Source organism: Grus americana, chromosome 13, assembly GCF_028858705.1.
Source record: "Grus americana isolate bGruAme1 chromosome 13, bGruAme1.mat, whole genome shotgun sequence".
NCBI lineage: Eukaryota > Metazoa > Chordata > Aves > Gruiformes > Gruidae > Grus > Grus americana.
In genome coordinates this window covers 20,913,950-20,929,863 of record NC_072864.1, presented here as the reverse complement: position 1 = coordinate 20,929,863, position 15,914 = coordinate 20,913,950, and the positions used below count along the sequence as shown (strand labels likewise).

Genomic DNA, 15,914 nt, shown 5'->3' with positions numbered 1-15,914 from the left:
TTATAAAGGAAACTAGAGAAAGCTAGATTCGTTCTTGTTACAAACATCCATCCCAACATGCAGCATCTTCCAGAGGATGAAGGGCAAGGCACAGAGATATCAGCACAGGTCTCTTCTGCTTCCCCACTCACACACACAGTCTCCCTTTATTTGAGCATCAGGAAAAGCACAAGCACAGCTCAGACCAAAGCTCATTGCACTGCTCCTACGTGACAAGGAAAATCCAGGAGTGGAAAGAGAAGCCAACAGGGCTCCATGGGATGCTCTGAGATGCTAATAAGCAGCTCCAAAAGCAGCACCACCAGACCACAGACCTGCCCAGTTGGAAAGAAACCACCGGTTTACAGTTTTGCCCCATGTTGGGGCTTACAGAACAGACAGGGCAGGGGGTAAACCCAGCCTTTTCCCAGCTCTGACTGATATCTGGTACCAGCTAGAACTGACGCTGTGCGCTCTAAAGCTTCAGGCCCTTCCCACACTCCCTGGGTGAAGGGCCAGGCCCCCATTACCTTCTTAGCTTGTGTCACTTGCGTGGCAGCCACCGCTTTGGGTTTCTGTCCCACGTCACTAAGGAAACTGGCCCAAAGAGCATCCTCTTTCCTTTTTTCTTCTTCTTCTCTGTTTCTTTCCACCTGCTCTACATTATCCACTTCCTCCTCCTCCTCCTCTTCATTCTGCTGAGCCTTTTCTTCCTCTTTCTCATCTGCCTCTAGCAGGAGGCCTCCTTTCTTCCTCTTCCTGGAAGCAGAAGCCAAATATATATACACATATATACTGAGGTGCTGCAACACTATTCCAAATCCAAACTGTAAGCACGGGTGAAGCAACACAGTATTTCACATTCTCACTAAGACATTCTACCTGGGAGGTTTCCCTAATTTTGGGGGTGAAGCTACTTAATTAAAAAGAGAGGATGCTGTTCAGAAAGCACGGCGAGGCTGAGGCAGGCAGGCCCCTGGAGCGGGCTAGCACGCGTGTGCGGCGATCTGTAAGTAGAGAACGGACTCTGGGATAGCGCAGGAACCGCGAGGGGAGAACTCGGGTAAGATAGGAACCGATTTTAAATACACTGTGTATATGCGGCACCGAAAAAAGGCTTATTAAAAGGGGAATCACCGGCTCCGGGGGAGGGTTTCAGGGTTTCCAGGCACGGTCTCTTTCAAGCCTGAGGAGCTCAGCCCTGACACTACACCGGATGGAGGAAAAGCATTTCTCGGCCTCTCAGCGCTGCGCCCGGCGGAACGAGCACCAGCGGAGGCGGCTGCCAGCCGGGCCGGGCAGAGCTAAGGCGGATTCCTCACCCGGGATACCGGTCCGTGCGCAACCAGGGGCGGCTCTGCCCGCGGCCGTACCTGCTGGCGGGGCGGCGGGGGCTCCTCCTGCCGCGGGGCGGCCGCGGGCTGTCCGCCGCCTCCTCCCGCACCAGCTCGCTCACGTCGTCCTCGCTGTACTCCGCACCTGCAAGCACAGCCGATCAGCACCGGGGCCGCTACCGGCCGCCGCCACCCCGGCTCGCCCCCCCTCACCTGAGGGCACGTAGTCTTCGTCCTCGGCCGAGGAGTACTCCTCCGAGCCCGACATGGTGCCGGCCCGGCCCCGCCGCCACTACCGCCTCACGCCCGCCGCCTCCGCCTCCTCCTCGCGCGCGCCCGCCGCCGCCGCCCAGAGCGTCGCCGCCGGTGCCGGGGCGCCCCCTAGCGGATTGGGCGCTGGCTGCGCCTCCGAGGCGGCGCCGAGCACGGGGAGCAACGAGGAGAGAACAGCCAGCGGGTTAGAGCGCCGCTCCGGCCCCGGCCGATGGCCCCGCCCCCGCGCCGACGGGGGCTTTTGTTGCGAGGGGAACTCCCAGCATTCTTTGCGGCCGACAGCCGTTCCCATGGCAGCGCGGGGGTGGGGACGGGGCCCGGCTGCCCGGACGGTCCCTGGCGGGCGACGGTTGGTGAGAAAGCTTGCCTGTCATCCCTCGACGCTTCCCATTGGCTGGAACTGAGCGGAAGGGGGGCGGGCGGAAGAGGAGCCGGCGGATGGCGGCGGGGCCGGTGAGGGGATGGAGGGCGGCGAGCCGGGCGGCGGGGGGCTCCTGCAGCAGATCCTCAGCCTCCGCCTGGTGCCCCGCGTGGGCAACGGCACCACCACCTACTCCAGCCCGCTCTCCACCTTCCCAGGTACCCTCCCTGCTGCGGGGCCTGCTCGGAGCGGGGCCCTCCCGCTGCCTCCGCGGGCCTCGCTGGAGGCCAGCGGGCCCCGAGCCAGCCTCACGGCCCTTCTCTCCACAGAGATGTGGTATGGCGTCTTCCTGTGGGCCCTGGTCTCCTCCCTCTCCTTCCACGTCCCGGCCGCTTTGCTAGCGCTCTTCACGCTCAGGCATCACAAGTACGGCAGGTTCATGTCTGTGAGCCTCCTGCTGATGGGCATCGTGGGACCCATTACCGCCGGCATCCTAACGAGTACGGTAGATGCTCGAAAATATCGACCGGGTGGCTCTGTAGCGATCAGAGGTTGCCTTTGGGAGCACGTCAAACCGTGGCATTCCCTGGGGTAGAGAGGAGATTAATGTTTTGGTTATATTCCCCTCTCACCTCATGTTTGAAAGAGTTAGCCCATCCCACCCATCGAGCCCTTTGTCGGGGGGTGCCAAACACGCCCGTCAGGTGCAGAGCCCGGTGGGCTTTCAGGTTTCTCAGCACTTGGAGAAACACCCTTACAGGTTTGGCGTCTTTGCCTGGAACTGGGTGACATTTGCAGCTTGTGGGCTGTGGCGCAGAGGATCTTGTGACGAGAGTATGTCCAAAACCGCCCCAACCTCTGCTCTGCCTGGAGGCCTGAGGAGAGTTTCCCCACCGATTTACCCATTGCCACCGGCACGCGTTGGTTACTGGCTGAGGTTTGTCACAGTAAACCCAGCCGGCATTTCTGCCAGCCGGTGCGCAGGGGTTCAGGGCCCTCTCCTGCAGAACCCCCTGTTCTCTGCCCGAGTCTTGGATCCTCTGAGACTTCTCCCTTTGCCCCTGTGGTATAACAGCGTATATCTCACTGTGGCTGTCTCGCATTCATGCTTTGGCTTTTTCCCCTCTTCGCAGGTGCTGCCATTGCTGGAGTTTACAGAGCTGCGGGGAAAAAAATGATTCCTTTTGAAGCCCTCATTTTAGGAGTGGGTCAGACATTCTGCGTGGTGGTGGTTTCGTTTCTACGCATTTTAGCCACTCTCTAGCTCTTCCCCAGGCGCTGGAGATCACAGATCAATGGAAGAGCGAAGGATCTGCTGCCTGCACCGTCTCTGAAGCAAATCACGAGGAAGAGAAACTCAAGGCTTGCCTCGGCATGTGCTTTCTCCACTGGTTAAAAGCTATGTGAAGGCCTGCTCCTGCCTCCAGGGTGGCTTGAAATTAAGCTAAAAATTGTGAATTTTGTTACTTTTTGGTAACATTAAGTGCCAAGTGAAACTTTATTTCCCTGGAGGATAAGAAAAGTGCTTCCGGAGGAGGAGGCCCACCTACCTTTTACCAGTGATGAATTGTAGCAACAGGATGCAACAAAAATAATGTGACACCGGCTGTTCTGGGGTAGAAACAGTACTACAGAGTGATGTGATGTCTTCAGAGCTCACTTAACGCTTTGGCCTCTTGCTGCTTTGTTTGCAGTGAACCTGAAGCTCTTTTAATGTGAATTTTTTTAAATGACAAACTTAATTTGTTTTCTTCTTGGCCCCAACTTTCTAATACCAAGTCTTGGTCATGGTGAATTTGGGAGCAGCAAAAGGAAAAATCTTTTTAGATGGATAAAACTGCAAATTTGTGGCCAAGAGCTGTGACTATGAATGCTGCGGCAGGGGAAATGACCGGTGTAAAAAAGATCGCTATTTTTATGAATTTTATTATGGTGAAGCTCCTCAGGCACTGTGTACCTTCTGCCCGAGAGGCAAAGCCCCGCTAGAAATCCCAGGGCGTGTATGTGAGCGTGCACTGCTGCTTCTCAGGCTCTGAAGGAGACTCGTATTTTTAAACTTCTCCATTCTCCTTTTACTTGCTGAACATGTTTACATTGGCGTGGCGGAACTGGGTGTCTTTGCTGATATGTAAACATCACCGACCGGCTTATATAAAATCCGGCGCGCTGTTGCTTCGGTGACTGCGCTGGTGAGAACTGCACGGCTGTGCTGGGTCGTCGTGACTTGGGGCTTCCTGGGTACGGGGAGTGCGAGGTGTTTTCGGTGTCCAGCCCGCAGCGTGGCAGGTGGGATGCCCGCGAGGGTCCCCGGAAGAGCCCGGGCGATTCCCGGGTCCATCAGGGATGAGCTGTGTGATCGTAGCCCCAAACCAACCCTTACTGGCAGGTGGTAAGGTCTCTAATTAGTTGGTTTAGTTGGTTTTAAGTGACTTTTAACTCTCATATCCTCTCTCTCTTGTCAGAGGCATGCCACACGGCTGGGGTTCTGGGGTAGCTGGCTGGGTGCTTTCTGGGGGCTTGGTTTTTTGGGGTCCTTGGGGAAGCTGAGGTTAAATCCCAAGGCTGTGGCCGGGTGGTGTAGCCAGCCCCATGGCTTTGCTGTGCTCCTTGTTTGTTTATCGCCAGCTGACAGGCGTGTGGGCTGCGGAGGGAAGGCGCCGTCTGTCTCCAGCCTCCCAGGACACCCATCCTGTTTGTGTTTTTGCTGAACTCCTTTGGTTTCCAAACCAGGTCGCCTTTTTTACCTGCAGCATTTCATAAGGCCAGTTATCTTCCATGAACCCCATCTCCTCTGTGCTGAAACAACCCTCAACAGGGCCCTGTGTTGATCATGAAAAAGAATTTCTCTCTGCGTACTAACTTCTCCGGAGCAGCCTGTTGACAGCTGATGGAGAGAGGTGTTTTTCAGGAGCTACTTACTGAGATCACTCTAAATTTTAGCCCATGTTAATTCAGGGAATAAAGCTGTGCGTTTTAGGAAAGACTTCAATGTGAATCCTTCTCCTTAGATGGGTGAGGTCCAAGCGGTGTAACGTATACTAAACCCTGGATCTTCGGAGTGCCCTGTGTGCTGTGCCGCTTGTAGAGAGCCAGTCTTCCTACCGCTGCATCCCCCGGGGGAAGGTTGGGCCTCTCCTTCCCTCGTCGCTTCTGCAGGAATAACGATCTCTCTAGATGTCTTTTCCCCCTTCCCACTTCTTATTTCAAATGGCTGCATCCGCAGTGCGTGTCCGGTGTGCCTGGTTTAATTCACATGAATTACCCTGCATTTTCCTGGATGGATTAAAAGTCCCTCAAGGGACTTAGACTGGGCAGGTCTGGCTTTGCCTTTCAGGTGACGCTAGAGACCAGTGTCCTGAGCACCTGCCGCGCTCCCCTTTCCCCCCGCCCCGGTGCCTGGCATCCCTCAGTAGCAAGGACTAAGCAGATTGCAACAGGGAAAGCGCGTCATCGGTGTGCCACGGCGCGAGGACGCTTCCTATGCAGTAAAGGGGCTGAGGCGTGCATGTTAAAAGCTCAGAAAAAAGGAAAAGAACCCAAAACCTTGCTTGATAAAATTATTCGGTGCTGCGTAAACCGAGAACTTCCTGTTTTCTACCCAAGTCTGTTTTGAGCGGGGGATCTGCTTTACTTGAAGAGTTGGCAGCTTGGCCACTGTTTGGAAGTTGAGTGGTTGGAGCCGGTGGCACCTCTCTGAGCCCAGACACCATGAAATTTTCAGGGAATTCTTGCATAAAAGGTGAACAGTCAGCTGCTGACTTGTCTTGGTAGGTGTTAGTGCTGGGGGAAAAGTTCTTCGTGTCGCCTCAGAGCATCCTCGGCTCCCTTGGCTGCCTTCCCAACCTCCCTCTCCAGTAAAAGCAGGCCCAAATAGGGAGGGGGACTAGTTCTGAGTTGATGCACCAGATCCTGGTAGTTTTGTCCCCTTTCATCGCATCGGTTCGGTCTTCCCTTTGTGTTCCTTATCCAGAGGCGAGCGGAGGAATTCCTTCGGTTTCCAGCGGGTGTTGGTAGACTTCGCTCACTCAAACTTGCCAAAAACTGCAAAGACCTTGCAAAAAATGTCAATGCCGATGTGTCCCGGGCCGGGCAGTGCTGTGAATCCCTGGCCAGGGAACCCAGCCAGGAGCGTTGGGCAAGGAAACACCTCGCAGAGAAGTCTCCTGCCCCGGAGAAATGTCACTGCTCGAGCCGAGACTCATGGCCCTGCTCTCTGTGTGCGAACGTCCTCTGTGCTGGTCTGATTTAGGTACCGCCCGACTTCCCATCTCACTAACGACTGCAGCTGTCGTGAACAAATGTTTGTATGATAGAAAACTCTGTAAATTTTATTTTTCTACTGACACTTCTAATCCTAGTGGTGATTATCAGTAAATTCTGTAAAGATCGAGGTGAATGGAGTTGTGTGTTTCTCTTGCAGGGCGACAAGGGGGCCTGGGTTGTGCGTTTGGAAACGAGCCTTGCTCCTGCCTCGCATGGGGCTGGTTTCTCCTCCCCGGGGCCATCTGCACCAGGAAACGTCCTGGTCCTGGTGGTTAATTTTGTCTCCATCGGGAGCTGGATGTGTGCCTGCAGCCAGGCACCGCAGCCTGAGGTGACACCTCGCTGCTGGGGATGGGCTTGGCCTGGTTGGAGACCAGGAGTCCCTGTCCCCGTGCTGGGGGTCCCTGTAGCCCCTGGGCTCATTGCTGACCCCCTCCCGTCACCCTGGGGCTCGGGCTTTCCTGGGAGAGCAGGCATGGGGGTCCCACTGTCCCCTTGCTGCTCTCAGGATGAGACCCTCACCCGCACGGCTCTGGTTAAACCCAGGGCTGGAGCATCACCTGCGCTACGGAGCCTGCGTTATTTTATATCGATATACAACCTACAAAGTTTGAGATCAGGAAAACAAGCAAAAACGTGGCGGGCATTTCCCGAGGGCTGGTGACCACACACCTTCGCTACACCCCCCCAGACCCCCGGGCGAGTCCGCTCTGAGATCAAAACCTGCCTGAAAAATTCACACCCCGAGTCGGCAGGGATTTTATTGGCAGTAAAAGGTCAGCACGTTCTCCTGGTTTCCGCGGGTGAGGATGACAGGGGGTCTCAGGTCCTGCGAGAGGGTCTCGAGCCAGGCCATGTAGAGGGAGCTGGGGCAGCGACCCTTCCTCCCGATGGGCAGCGTGCTGCGGCGGCAGCGGGGGGGCCGGGTGAGCCGCAGCCCCCTCCACCGCCCCGCCGAGCCCCTCTCTCAATCCGGTGCTAATATACAGGTTATTTCTCTAAAAAGGGGCAACGCCACATCCTCCCCCCTGGCCCCGCAGTGGGACCTGGGCCGGACCCCTCGGTGCCCTCCAAGGGCTTTTCCCCGCAGTGCTGCGCCGTCCCGCCGCGGCGTCGGGGTGTCCGCCCAGGATCTCCCCATGTGGGGAGGGGGATGAGCATCCGGAGGGACCGTTTCCGTGGGGCAAGAAACGGGCGCGAGGGCATTGCTGGCACCTACATGGCTACAAGCGCCGCGTCCCGCGAGTAATCCAGCAAAATCTCGTTCAGCCTCACTTGTCGGAGCGACTGTGGAGCAAAGAGGGTTGAAAAACACAAAATAATTGTTTCCAAAAAGACTAAATTTTGTCTCAAAAGCAGGAGACCCTTTGCGGGAGTCCCCCGGTGTTACCTTGGCTCTGTTTTTATCGATCTCCTCGTCAGAAATCTTCCAGGGACAGCCCTGCCTCATCTCGTTCACAGTGGCCTCGTCTTTGAAGCCGTCATTCAGCCTGAAGGGAGCGATCAGGTCGTCGAACCTCTTGACACTGCAAGACAAGCAGACGGTGCCAGGGAAGGGTGTCCGGGTGGGTTTGGGGGTGCTGGGAAGGGGGGAGGAGAGGAGGGGGGACGGTTACTGCTCCGGCCGGGGTTTCTGGTTGATGTCAGGGAGGATGTGGACCTCGTGGAAGCCGAGGCGGAACTTGCTCAGCAGAGAGACAATCCTACCGGAGGGAAAAGCACGCGATTTCCAAAAATGAGCAGGGCACGGCGGCTCCAGCAGGGACCCGTCCCGGCGGAAAGCCCTGCCAGGGCCTCGGCCGGCGCTCGGGTTCTCCCCGCCCCGCAATCACATGGATTTCTCAAGAGGAGCAAGGCGCAGCAGCCAGGTCAAAGCCCACAGACCCCATTATGGCAAAGCCCAGGGGGCTCGGTGGGGGGAAGCGGCTCCTGCCCCCCCCACCCCACGGGGACAGCGGCGGCGGCCGTGTGGCTAAGAGGGGCCGCGGGGTGCGAGCGGCCGCCACCACTTACGCCTTCCTCTCCTCGTCCATCCTGTTGATCTGCCCGCCGACGAACACCCGGATTTTGCACTTTCCCCACCGCTTCTTGCGCCCCAGGAGGTAGGGGATGAGCAGCGTGAGACCTGCCCCCGAAACACCCCACAGGACACGTGGCGGCGGCGGTGACTCACGGGCTCGCCAGCGCTTTCTTGATGCCAGGGATGCCCGGGCACCATTCGGTGAGGACCGAGCCCTCCCGAGCACCGCGATGGAGGCGCGTTAGCTGGACAGACAGACGGCAAAGAGCCGCAGCAGCCAGAGGCGAGGGTTACCTCCGTCGTCGAACAGCCAGTAAATGTCGATGGTCTTCTTGCCCTGCTCGCTCTGGAAGACGGTGCTCGCCTGCTGCTCGCTGGCCAAGGCGGCGGGGTCCGCTGCCGGGGCAAGAGGGTCCCGGCGTCAGTGAGGGGCAGCGCTGGCCACGGGAAAGGTGCCGCTTCCTCCTGGCCCCAGCCCTGCTCCCTGTCGCCGCTCGAAACCCACACCCCTGCGGGCAAACCTGGCTCCCCAAAAATAATCCTTGGAGCCTGGGGTGCTCCGGGCGGCTCCGAGCCAGGACCCACCTGTGCCCGGGGCCACTCTACCACCGGTGCCGTTCTCCTCGGGGTGCCCCGCTGCCTCAAACGTGGGGTTAACTGGGGAGGGAGGAGAAGAGAAGGGGCAGCACCCCACTGTCCCCATCCCCTGCAGTCCCAGCCCAGGAGCGGTGTCCCGCCAGGACTGTGATCTTTGCCTGGGGACGCGGTGCCGGCCTGGCATGTCCTACAGCTCCGGCACATCTCGGAGCATCCCCGGCTGCCCCAAACCGCTTACCGTGAGCCTGCATCACTCGGGAAACGTTCAGCCCTTCCTTCATTCTCATTAAGCACACGCCGTACTTGAAATCAAAGGCATCACTGGAAGGAGGGAGGAGAAGGCAGTTAACGGTGGTCGGCTCATGTCCAGACCCTGCGCACATGGCCACAGCGTCCCCGCACCCAACCGCGGGGCCACTGCCGGGTGCCGGCGTCCCCGGGGAGCGGAGGAGCCAGCGTGGCCGTACTGCAGGATGCCCACGTAGTCCTCCAGGCTCTGCGGGGACGCTGTCTGCCAGTTCCTCTTGTAGCCCAGTGCCAGGATGTTGGGTCTCATCTTCCCGAGGCCAGCAGCCTGTGGATAGATGTCCCCATGAGACCCCTCTGCAGGGACAGACGGATGTGAGGAGCGATGCAAAGGGGGTGCCCAGAGGCCGGGAGGATGGTCAGAGCCCCCTGAGCAGCGGTGGAAGAGGAGGGACCACGACAGTCAACGGCTGAGGGTGGTTCTACCTGGATGAGCATTTGGACGCCGCTTCTCAGATCCTCTGCCACCACGTCTGTGTAGAAAGCCTTGATCTTCCTCTTCATAAGCCACTTGGTGTGGCCGTCCGCCGTCAGCCGGGACTCCGGCATCTTCTGCTTCCGCGGTCCCTGGGGGGAGCAGGGGAAGGGGCACGGTCACCACATCAGTGCCCAGGCGCAGGCAGCCCCTTCCAGCTGCTGGTCTTGCCACCAAGGAGCTCCAGCTCCCAGCAAGACGCGGCTGTAACCACCGCACGCATGGGAGGTTGTGCGCTGAGCAAACCAGCAAATTCTGGGAGCCAACAGCCGACCCACACGATGCCGGCAGTCCCCCCGCTACAGATGAGCTGGTTGCTTCTCACGTCCCCAGTTGCTCTGGAGGTTTCGGGTCTGCAGGACCACCCTTGTCCTCTGAGCAACCACCTCATCCTACCGCATCTTTGCTTTGGCAATTAATTAGCAAGGGAAAGCTGTTAGCAGACAGGGGCACTTCATCAATATTGCCTAACGAGCCGGAGAGGCTTCCGGCCAGAACTCACCCTTCCGTTTCATCATCCGGCAGCACGTAAACGTGCACGTTTCAGTCCCCACCCCATGAGCCCACCAGGACACGTCTGGATTTCCCAGCCCACTGCCCACGGGTGGCCGCAGCCCCCAGGACAAGGAACCAACTGGCTTTTGCAGGTGACTCACGATCAAGACGTTGCCGCAGAGCATCAGGCTGAGGTTCTTGGTGAACGTCCCCACAAAGTCCACCAGGGCCGGGCGGAAATTGGGAGGGCCGGTCAGCACCAGGCACTGCGGTCTGCAGGCAGGGAGAGAAAAGGGGGCACGGGCTGGTACTTCGGAGGCACCGAGCTTATCCGGACGGAGCCGCGTCCCTTCTCCTGTGCCCGACCAGCAGCAGCTGCAGGGAGCATCTTTACGATGGGATGAAATCGCGTGGCTGAGGGCACAGCCTCGCTCTTTGGTCGTCTTAGATGAGACCGATGTGTCTGCATCTGCCTGGTACGGGGAAGGCCAGGTTTGCCCTGCTTTCCACCTCTGCCCACACAGCAAAGATGTGGGATTTTTTTGAGTCAGCCACATTTTGCCACAAGGATGGTGGTGAGGATGGGGCCATGGGCATGAAGCCATCCCACGTCTGCCAGCGGTGGTGGCTGGCTCTGCATCCCCGCTCCCTCCGTGCCCGGCACTGCGCCGAGCCGCCCTTGCCTGTAGTTCTTGATGTGCTCGTCCACTTCGCTCAGCCCCACCGAGTAGTTGAGGGCCATGTTGTACGAGCTGGCTTGCATGGAGGAGCCCCAGTTGACGTCTACGTGGGGAAGATGGATTAGCAACGGGGCCAGACGCCTGCCGGGGCATCGCCGATGCCGAGTTAGCACCACGCACCCGGCTTTTTGTAGAGGACGTATCCCAGGAGGAAGATGACGATGCCAAAGGCGATGAGGGCCGCCCACCAGGTCAGCAGGAACATGATCACCACCGAGACGGCGGCCCCGAAGAGCGCGGCCCACTTGCTGTAATACCGAAAGGAGGGTCGCCAGCCTGCACGCAAACACACATAGCGGCCGCTGCCGGGATGGGGAGCCGGACGGGAAGCTGCCCGCCGCACGGCGTGGCACGGCGTGGCATGGCGCAGCCCACCTGGGGAGTTGGTGATGGAGGCGTGGAAGCAGCTGAAGTTGATGAGGGCATAGGAGCAGAGGAAGAAGTTGGAGATGATGGGGGCGATGGCGTTGAGCTCGGCTGCAGGGAGGAGGAGGAGAGCGAGCCATTGGCGGTGGGGACCGAGCCACCTGGCTGGTGATGGGCACCGGGAGGGCGCCAGGGCGGCAAGCACCTACCGATGAGGATGAAGCCGACGGCGATGACGTAGGTGAGCATGTAGCCGCGGATGGGCTCGCTGTTCCTCCCGTAGCCCTTCCCGAAGAAGCCTATGAGAGGGTAGAGCTGGTCCCTGCAGAGACACTGCGGGGAGAGACACGTTGGGGATGGCGGGCAGCACCAGGACATGGGACGGCAGCACCGGGGACGGGGGACGGCAGCGCCATGGAAGCTCTTACACCCATAAAAGCAAGAGCCGAACTGGCCTCGCACCTTCGCTGACAGCATCATCATCCTCCTTGTCCCGGGGCTGCTCACGGCCACAAAGCCCCGTGGCACTGAGCACGTGCCCAGGAGCATCGTCTGCTCCTGCTGCCAGGCTTGGGGACGGAAGCTGGAGGACACGGACACGCCACCCCCTTACCTGGAAGACTTTGGGGGCTGAGACAAGGCAGGCCAGTGCCGAGGAGAGGGTAGCACCAAAGATCCCCGCCGTGATGAGGGGGCCGAATCCGGACACCATGCTCATGCTCTGCCCCAAAACCAGGCGGTCAGGACCCCTGGCACCCCCAGTGCATCAGCCTTCACCCCAGCCCTAAGGGATTTCCAGCCCCAGGGCCCCATCCTGCTGCCCTCAGCACTTCCCCCCCCTTTTTCATCAACATAATCCAGGTGGCAAAGCCCAGCCGTGTCCAAAAGCCCACAGAAAACACGCTCCCCGGTGCGTCCCCGTTATGCTGGGGGGCTGCTGGGCATGGGGCTGCGCCTGGAACCCACCCACCCCTTGCAGCAGGAACCCGGCCAGGAGCTGGGGCCGGGGCCGGCGAAGGCGCTGAGCAGCACCTGGTAGTAGTTGCTGAGCCCGTATCGGCAGCTCTGCCGCTGGGCGCAGGCGGTGAAGTTCCAGCCGAAGCTGCAGGCCAGTCCCTCGCAGCCCGGCGAGCCCACCGCCACGCTGTCGTTCAGGCTACCTGAGGCGTCCCGGACCACGCAGGAGCCTGGGGGGGACACACGTAGCGCCCACTCACCTCCCGCACCGTGCCGTCCCGGCAGGGCTGGAGCGGGGCCGGCATCCCTCCGTGGCTTCACGCAACCCAACCTCATGTCCCCGTTGCCTGTGACATCCCCCCAGGTCCCTGCCACGGGGCTGCCCCACCGCACGACGGCCACGAGCAATGCCGCGAGCTGCGTTGCCCACCCGGGAGGACTTTGTCCCCCACGGGGGGCAGGGATGAGAGCTGGCACCTGCGGCACTCACCCCGGGGTATCGGCACCAGCATCTGCGGCTTGATCCCGGTTCCCACCCTGCTTCCTCCTAGGCTGCCTCTTTTGTGGGGGGCCCCACCCAGCCCACCCAAGCACGTTTTGCTTACCGATGGTAGCAGAAAGCACCAGGTAGGACATGGTGGTCCAGAAGATGGCCATCAAGGTGCCCTTGGGGATGGCCACGGCGGGATCCTGTCCAAGGGAGTCGCAGAGAGATGTAAGACAGCTTTCCAGGAGCACGGCTAAAATGGCATTTTAACGGTAGCTGCTATACAGAGGAATTATAAATCATCGCAAAGCTGCAGAGCGTCTCCTAGCTGAGCCTTCCCCAAAGTTTCCAGAAGAAATCAAGTAAGGTGTAAAAGTTGGACCAAAACCAGAGCCCTGGGGAAAAATGGGGCTTGAGCCCTGAGAAATGCTGGCTCAGACAGCAACGCTCAAAACCCACCTTCAGGTCACCCGAAATGTTGGCCCCAGCCAGGATGCCGGTTGCCGACGGGAAGAAAATGGAAAACAAGCCGAAGAAGGAACCCTCGGGTCCGCGCCAGCTGGGCACGAAGTTCTGGGCAAAGATGTCGGCTGGGGAGGAAGCAGAGGAGAAGCATTTGGGGCCTCACAGCCGCCTTTCTCCTGGCTGAAGCATCTCCGTGCCAGGTGGAGGCACGCCGCTGACGGCAGGTAACCCAGGCGAGGAAGACACCACGCGGGTAATGACATCTCTCAGCGAGGAGCACCTTCCCATCGCAAACTTCTCCCCCAACAGCAGCAAAGAGCCGGGCTCCAGTGATGCGTTTGGACCCGCTGAGCGTAACCCCAACCCGTGGCAGACCCACCTCGGTAGCTGAAGAAGCCCTTCGCTTGCTTCTCGGCGGTGGCCGGGATCACCGTCCCCACCAGGTAATTTATGAAGGAAACCAAGATGACCAGGAAAAACAGTATCTGCGCCTGCCAGACCAGAAAGAGCCAGCTGAGGGGCACCGAGAGGGCAAAGAATGTGATAGGAGAAACCCTCGCCTGGTTTTGGGGAGCTATGGGCATCCTCCACTCCTCGGGTCCCGGTGGGCAGCGGGGACGGCTCTGACCAGCCCGAGGGGCTAAGGCGAGTGGAAGGAGCAGCGTTACCTTGGCCTCCCACTCCATGCCGGCCAGGGAGATGCCCAGCAGCACCGTCACGGTGACGACCCCGATGATGCGGATGTCGTTGGTGGGGTCCACGATGAGGGAGTTGTGCTCCTGGGGAGGGGGAACCGTCCACACGGGGGAAACAACCCTCTCCCCTACCCAAACACCGGGATTGCCACCGGTTTTAGCGGCCGGGGGTTGATTATCGGTGGTCCGACGTTACCACAATTATTGATAACTGATGGAGGAGGCGGGGATGGGACCCAGAGGATGCGCAGAGCTGATTCCTTACCTGCAGCAGGTCCCGGACAGTTTCGGCGAAGCCCACGGTGTGCATGGCCACGGCCACCGCGTTCGCAAAGGCAAAGATGAGGCCGATAGAGCCGCCCAGCTCGGGCCCCAGGCTCCGCGAGATGAGGAAGTAGGTGCCCCCTGAGGCGGCAGGAGCACCCCGTGGCGTCAGCTGCCTCCCCCACGCGTTTTTGGGGCCCCCCCTGGACTCCACACCAGGAATTCGCATCCACGGGGCAGCCCCAAGGTGCAGGAAACATCCCCCCCCACGCCGGGGTGGCCAGAGGCGGTGCTGGGGGGGGACACCCTACCTGACTTGACTTTGCCGTTGGTGGATATGGCGGAGATGGACAAGCCGGTGATGGTGGTCACCGTCACGGACATGAGGATGATGAGCCACGTCAGGGCTGTGGGGAGAGGGCACCGCTTCGTTCCTGCATCTCCCCCCCCCCCGCATCACCCCACGCTCGATGTTGCCAGCGTTCCCACCCCCTCCCTGGGTGTTTCGGGCCACAGCAGACCCGGTGCCGTCGCCCTGCCCGCCACGTGCCGCAGCACCCACCGATTCCTGCCTGGGCGGTGATCCAGGGCAAGCGCAGGTAGAGGATGACTCCCCAGATGTTCAGCATGCAGCGAATCTGGGGGGACAGAGAGGGGGACCGGCCGTCAGCGTGCGGGCACCCAGGGATGGCCGGGGCCGCGCCGGCTCCTCCGAGCTAAACCCAACCTGCCAGGGAGGGCGGGGGGGGATTCAGAGCACAGACGCTTGCAAAAAATATCTATTTATTGGGAAATAACACGACGACGAGGGGCAAATGCATCGCGGGGGGCGGGAGGGCAGGAGGATGGTCCCTGTGGGGCGACTCGCACTCACCATCACACCCTTCACCCACCCGAAGCGGACGGGCTCTGGTGTGGGGGCTCTGCCCGGCTCCCCCGCCGCCTCCTCCGGCAGGCCGTTGCTCCGCTGCAGGTCGGACACCGGTGCGCGGAGGCGGCCCGGGTCAGGCTGCGGGGACAAGGGGGAGGCAGGTGAGGGCGGGCAGGGCTGAAGGCAGCCAGCCGTCCCCGGAGCGTGAGCTCTGGCTGAGTGCACAGCTGGAAACAGCTGGATTATCCCTCCGGCTTCTCCCTGGGATCGTTCCTGGGATGTGCGCATCGGCATGGCATCGAGGCGCGGGAGACGCCACGGACGCAGCACAGGGGATGCCGGCGATGCCGCCGAACCCCACCTTACCTTGAGGATGGAGTGCAGGTCCGCCAGCGAGGGCCTCCCCTTCCCGGCATCGCCCACCCCCTTGCTGTTGGCGTAGTGCTCGTACGCGGGCACGACGTCCACCGTGTTGTAGCCAAAGGTCCTGGTGCAGAGGGTGCTGCCGGAGAGGTGGGTGGGCTGGGCGCTGTCGCAGCCGGTCCCCTCGGTGGGCGCGTAGGGACCCCGGCCGCCCTCCTCCGCACCCAGGAGGGTGCTGATGGTGAAGCGGCCGCTGCAGTGGGACAGGGCGGCAGGCAGCTCCGGGACGGGCAGCTCGGCCATCGCCCCTGCCCAGGTCTCCGCCGGCGGTGCCTGCCGGGCGAGGGATGGGGCGGAGAGGGGCTCGCCAGCTTTATACCCGGCAAAACCGGAGCGAGGCAACCGGCACCCACCCGCCACCGTTGCTAACGGGGGGGAAAGGAATTGGCTTGAACCACCCCGAGCTGGTCAGGGAGAAAAAAATAGCTGGAAGGGATATCAAAACCGCTGTAATTGGTATCGCTGACTCCAGTGTTTGATGGGGGTGGCGATAAGGGATTTGAGATTAAGCCCCAAGGACAGATCGGCAGAGAAATGCGGAGC

The 15,914-nt window shown here is 60.3% G+C and overlaps 3 protein-coding genes across 8 annotated transcripts in view; 1 reads left to right on the top strand and 2 right to left on the bottom strand.

Moving 5' to 3' along the window:
- The window catches only part of CFDP1 (craniofacial development protein 1), a 65,335-nt gene extending 63,653 nt beyond the window's left edge, over positions 1–1,682 (bottom strand). Inside the window, exons 1-3 of the mRNA XM_054841169.1 lie at positions 1,527–1,682; positions 1,353–1,458; positions 510–738 (exon numbers count right to left, since the gene is read on the bottom strand). Coding sequence (XP_054697144.1) covers positions 510–738; positions 1,353–1,458; positions 1,527–1,581 — 390 coding nt within the window. The 5' untranslated portion in view covers positions 1,582–1,682. The remainder of the gene's footprint in view (positions 1–509; positions 739–1,352; positions 1,459–1,526) is intronic.
- A 321-nt stretch (positions 1,683–2,003) lies between these two features.
- TMEM170A (transmembrane protein 170A) lies at positions 2,004–6,343 on the top strand. 2 transcript variants are annotated; one of them, XM_054840737.1, is made up of 3 exons: positions 2,004–2,165; positions 2,277–2,447; positions 3,081–6,343. In XM_054840737.1, the coding sequence occupies exons 1-3, from the start codon at positions 2,048–2,050 to the stop codon at positions 3,209–3,211; spliced, it is 420 nt and encodes a 139-aa protein (XP_054696712.1). In that variant the 5' UTR covers positions 2,004–2,047; the 3' UTR covers positions 3,212–6,343. The 2 variants fall into 2 exon arrangements, with proteins under 2 accessions (XP_054696712.1, XP_054696713.1); XM_054840738.1 differs by having other exon boundaries at positions 2,014–2,165; positions 2,277–2,452; positions 3,081–3,196.
- A 596-nt stretch (positions 6,344–6,939) lies between these two features.
- SLC12A3 (solute carrier family 12 member 3) lies at positions 6,940–15,672 on the bottom strand. Of its 5 annotated transcripts, none has more exons than XM_054840733.1 (26): positions 15,315–15,672; positions 14,952–15,086; positions 14,640–14,715; positions 14,389–14,484; positions 14,079–14,218; positions 13,787–13,897; positions 13,498–13,609; positions 13,113–13,243; positions 12,772–12,856; positions 12,242–12,396; positions 11,823–11,930; positions 11,419–11,542; positions 11,219–11,320; positions 10,964–11,119; positions 10,787–10,886; positions 10,265–10,376; positions 9,560–9,700; positions 9,295–9,401; positions 9,066–9,148; positions 8,816–8,887; positions 8,525–8,626; positions 8,224–8,335; positions 7,827–7,913; positions 7,601–7,736; positions 7,430–7,497; positions 6,940–7,112 (listed from the first exon to the last, which is right to left on the bottom strand). In XM_054840733.1, exons 1-26 carry the CDS (start codon positions 15,612–15,614, stop codon positions 6,971–6,973), a joined length of 3,093 nt encoding a protein of 1,030 aa, XP_054696708.1. In that variant the 5' UTR covers positions 15,615–15,672; the 3' UTR covers positions 6,940–6,970. The 5 variants fall into 5 exon arrangements, with proteins under 5 accessions (XP_054696708.1, XP_054696706.1, XP_054696710.1 ...); XM_054840731.1 differs by having other exon boundaries at positions 8,525–8,630; positions 8,817–8,887; XM_054840735.1 differs by lacking the exon at positions 8,816–8,887.
- Between the last annotated feature and the right edge of the window lie 242 nt (positions 15,673–15,914).

Bases quoted from the DNA above. Each gene is read 5' to 3' on its own strand.
- TMEM170A (XM_054840737.1), top strand. From the start codon at position 2,048: ATGGAGGGCGGCGAGCCGGGCGGCGGGGGGCTCCTGCAGCAGATCCTC. The intron at 2,166-2,276 runs GTACCCTCCCTG...TTCTCTCCACAG, and splicing joins CCCGCTCTCCACCTTCCCAG to AGATGTGGTATGGCGTCTTC. The intron at 2,448-3,080 runs GTACGGTAGATG...CCCTCTTCGCAG, and splicing joins TACCGCCGGCATCCTAACGA to GTGCTGCCATTGCTGGAGTT.
- SLC12A3 (XM_054840731.1), bottom strand. From the start codon at position 15,614: ATGGCCGAGCTGCCCGTCCCGGAGCTGCCTGCCGCCCTGTCCCACTGC. The intron at 10,377-10,786 runs GCAAGGGCGGCT...CCCTGCCTGCAG, and splicing joins GAGCACATCAAGAACTACAG to ACCGCAGTGCCTGGTGCTGA. The intron at 7,498-7,600 runs GTAACACCGGGG...TTTGCTCCACAG, and splicing joins TCGATAAAAACAGAGCCAAG to TCGCTCCGACAAGTGAGGCT.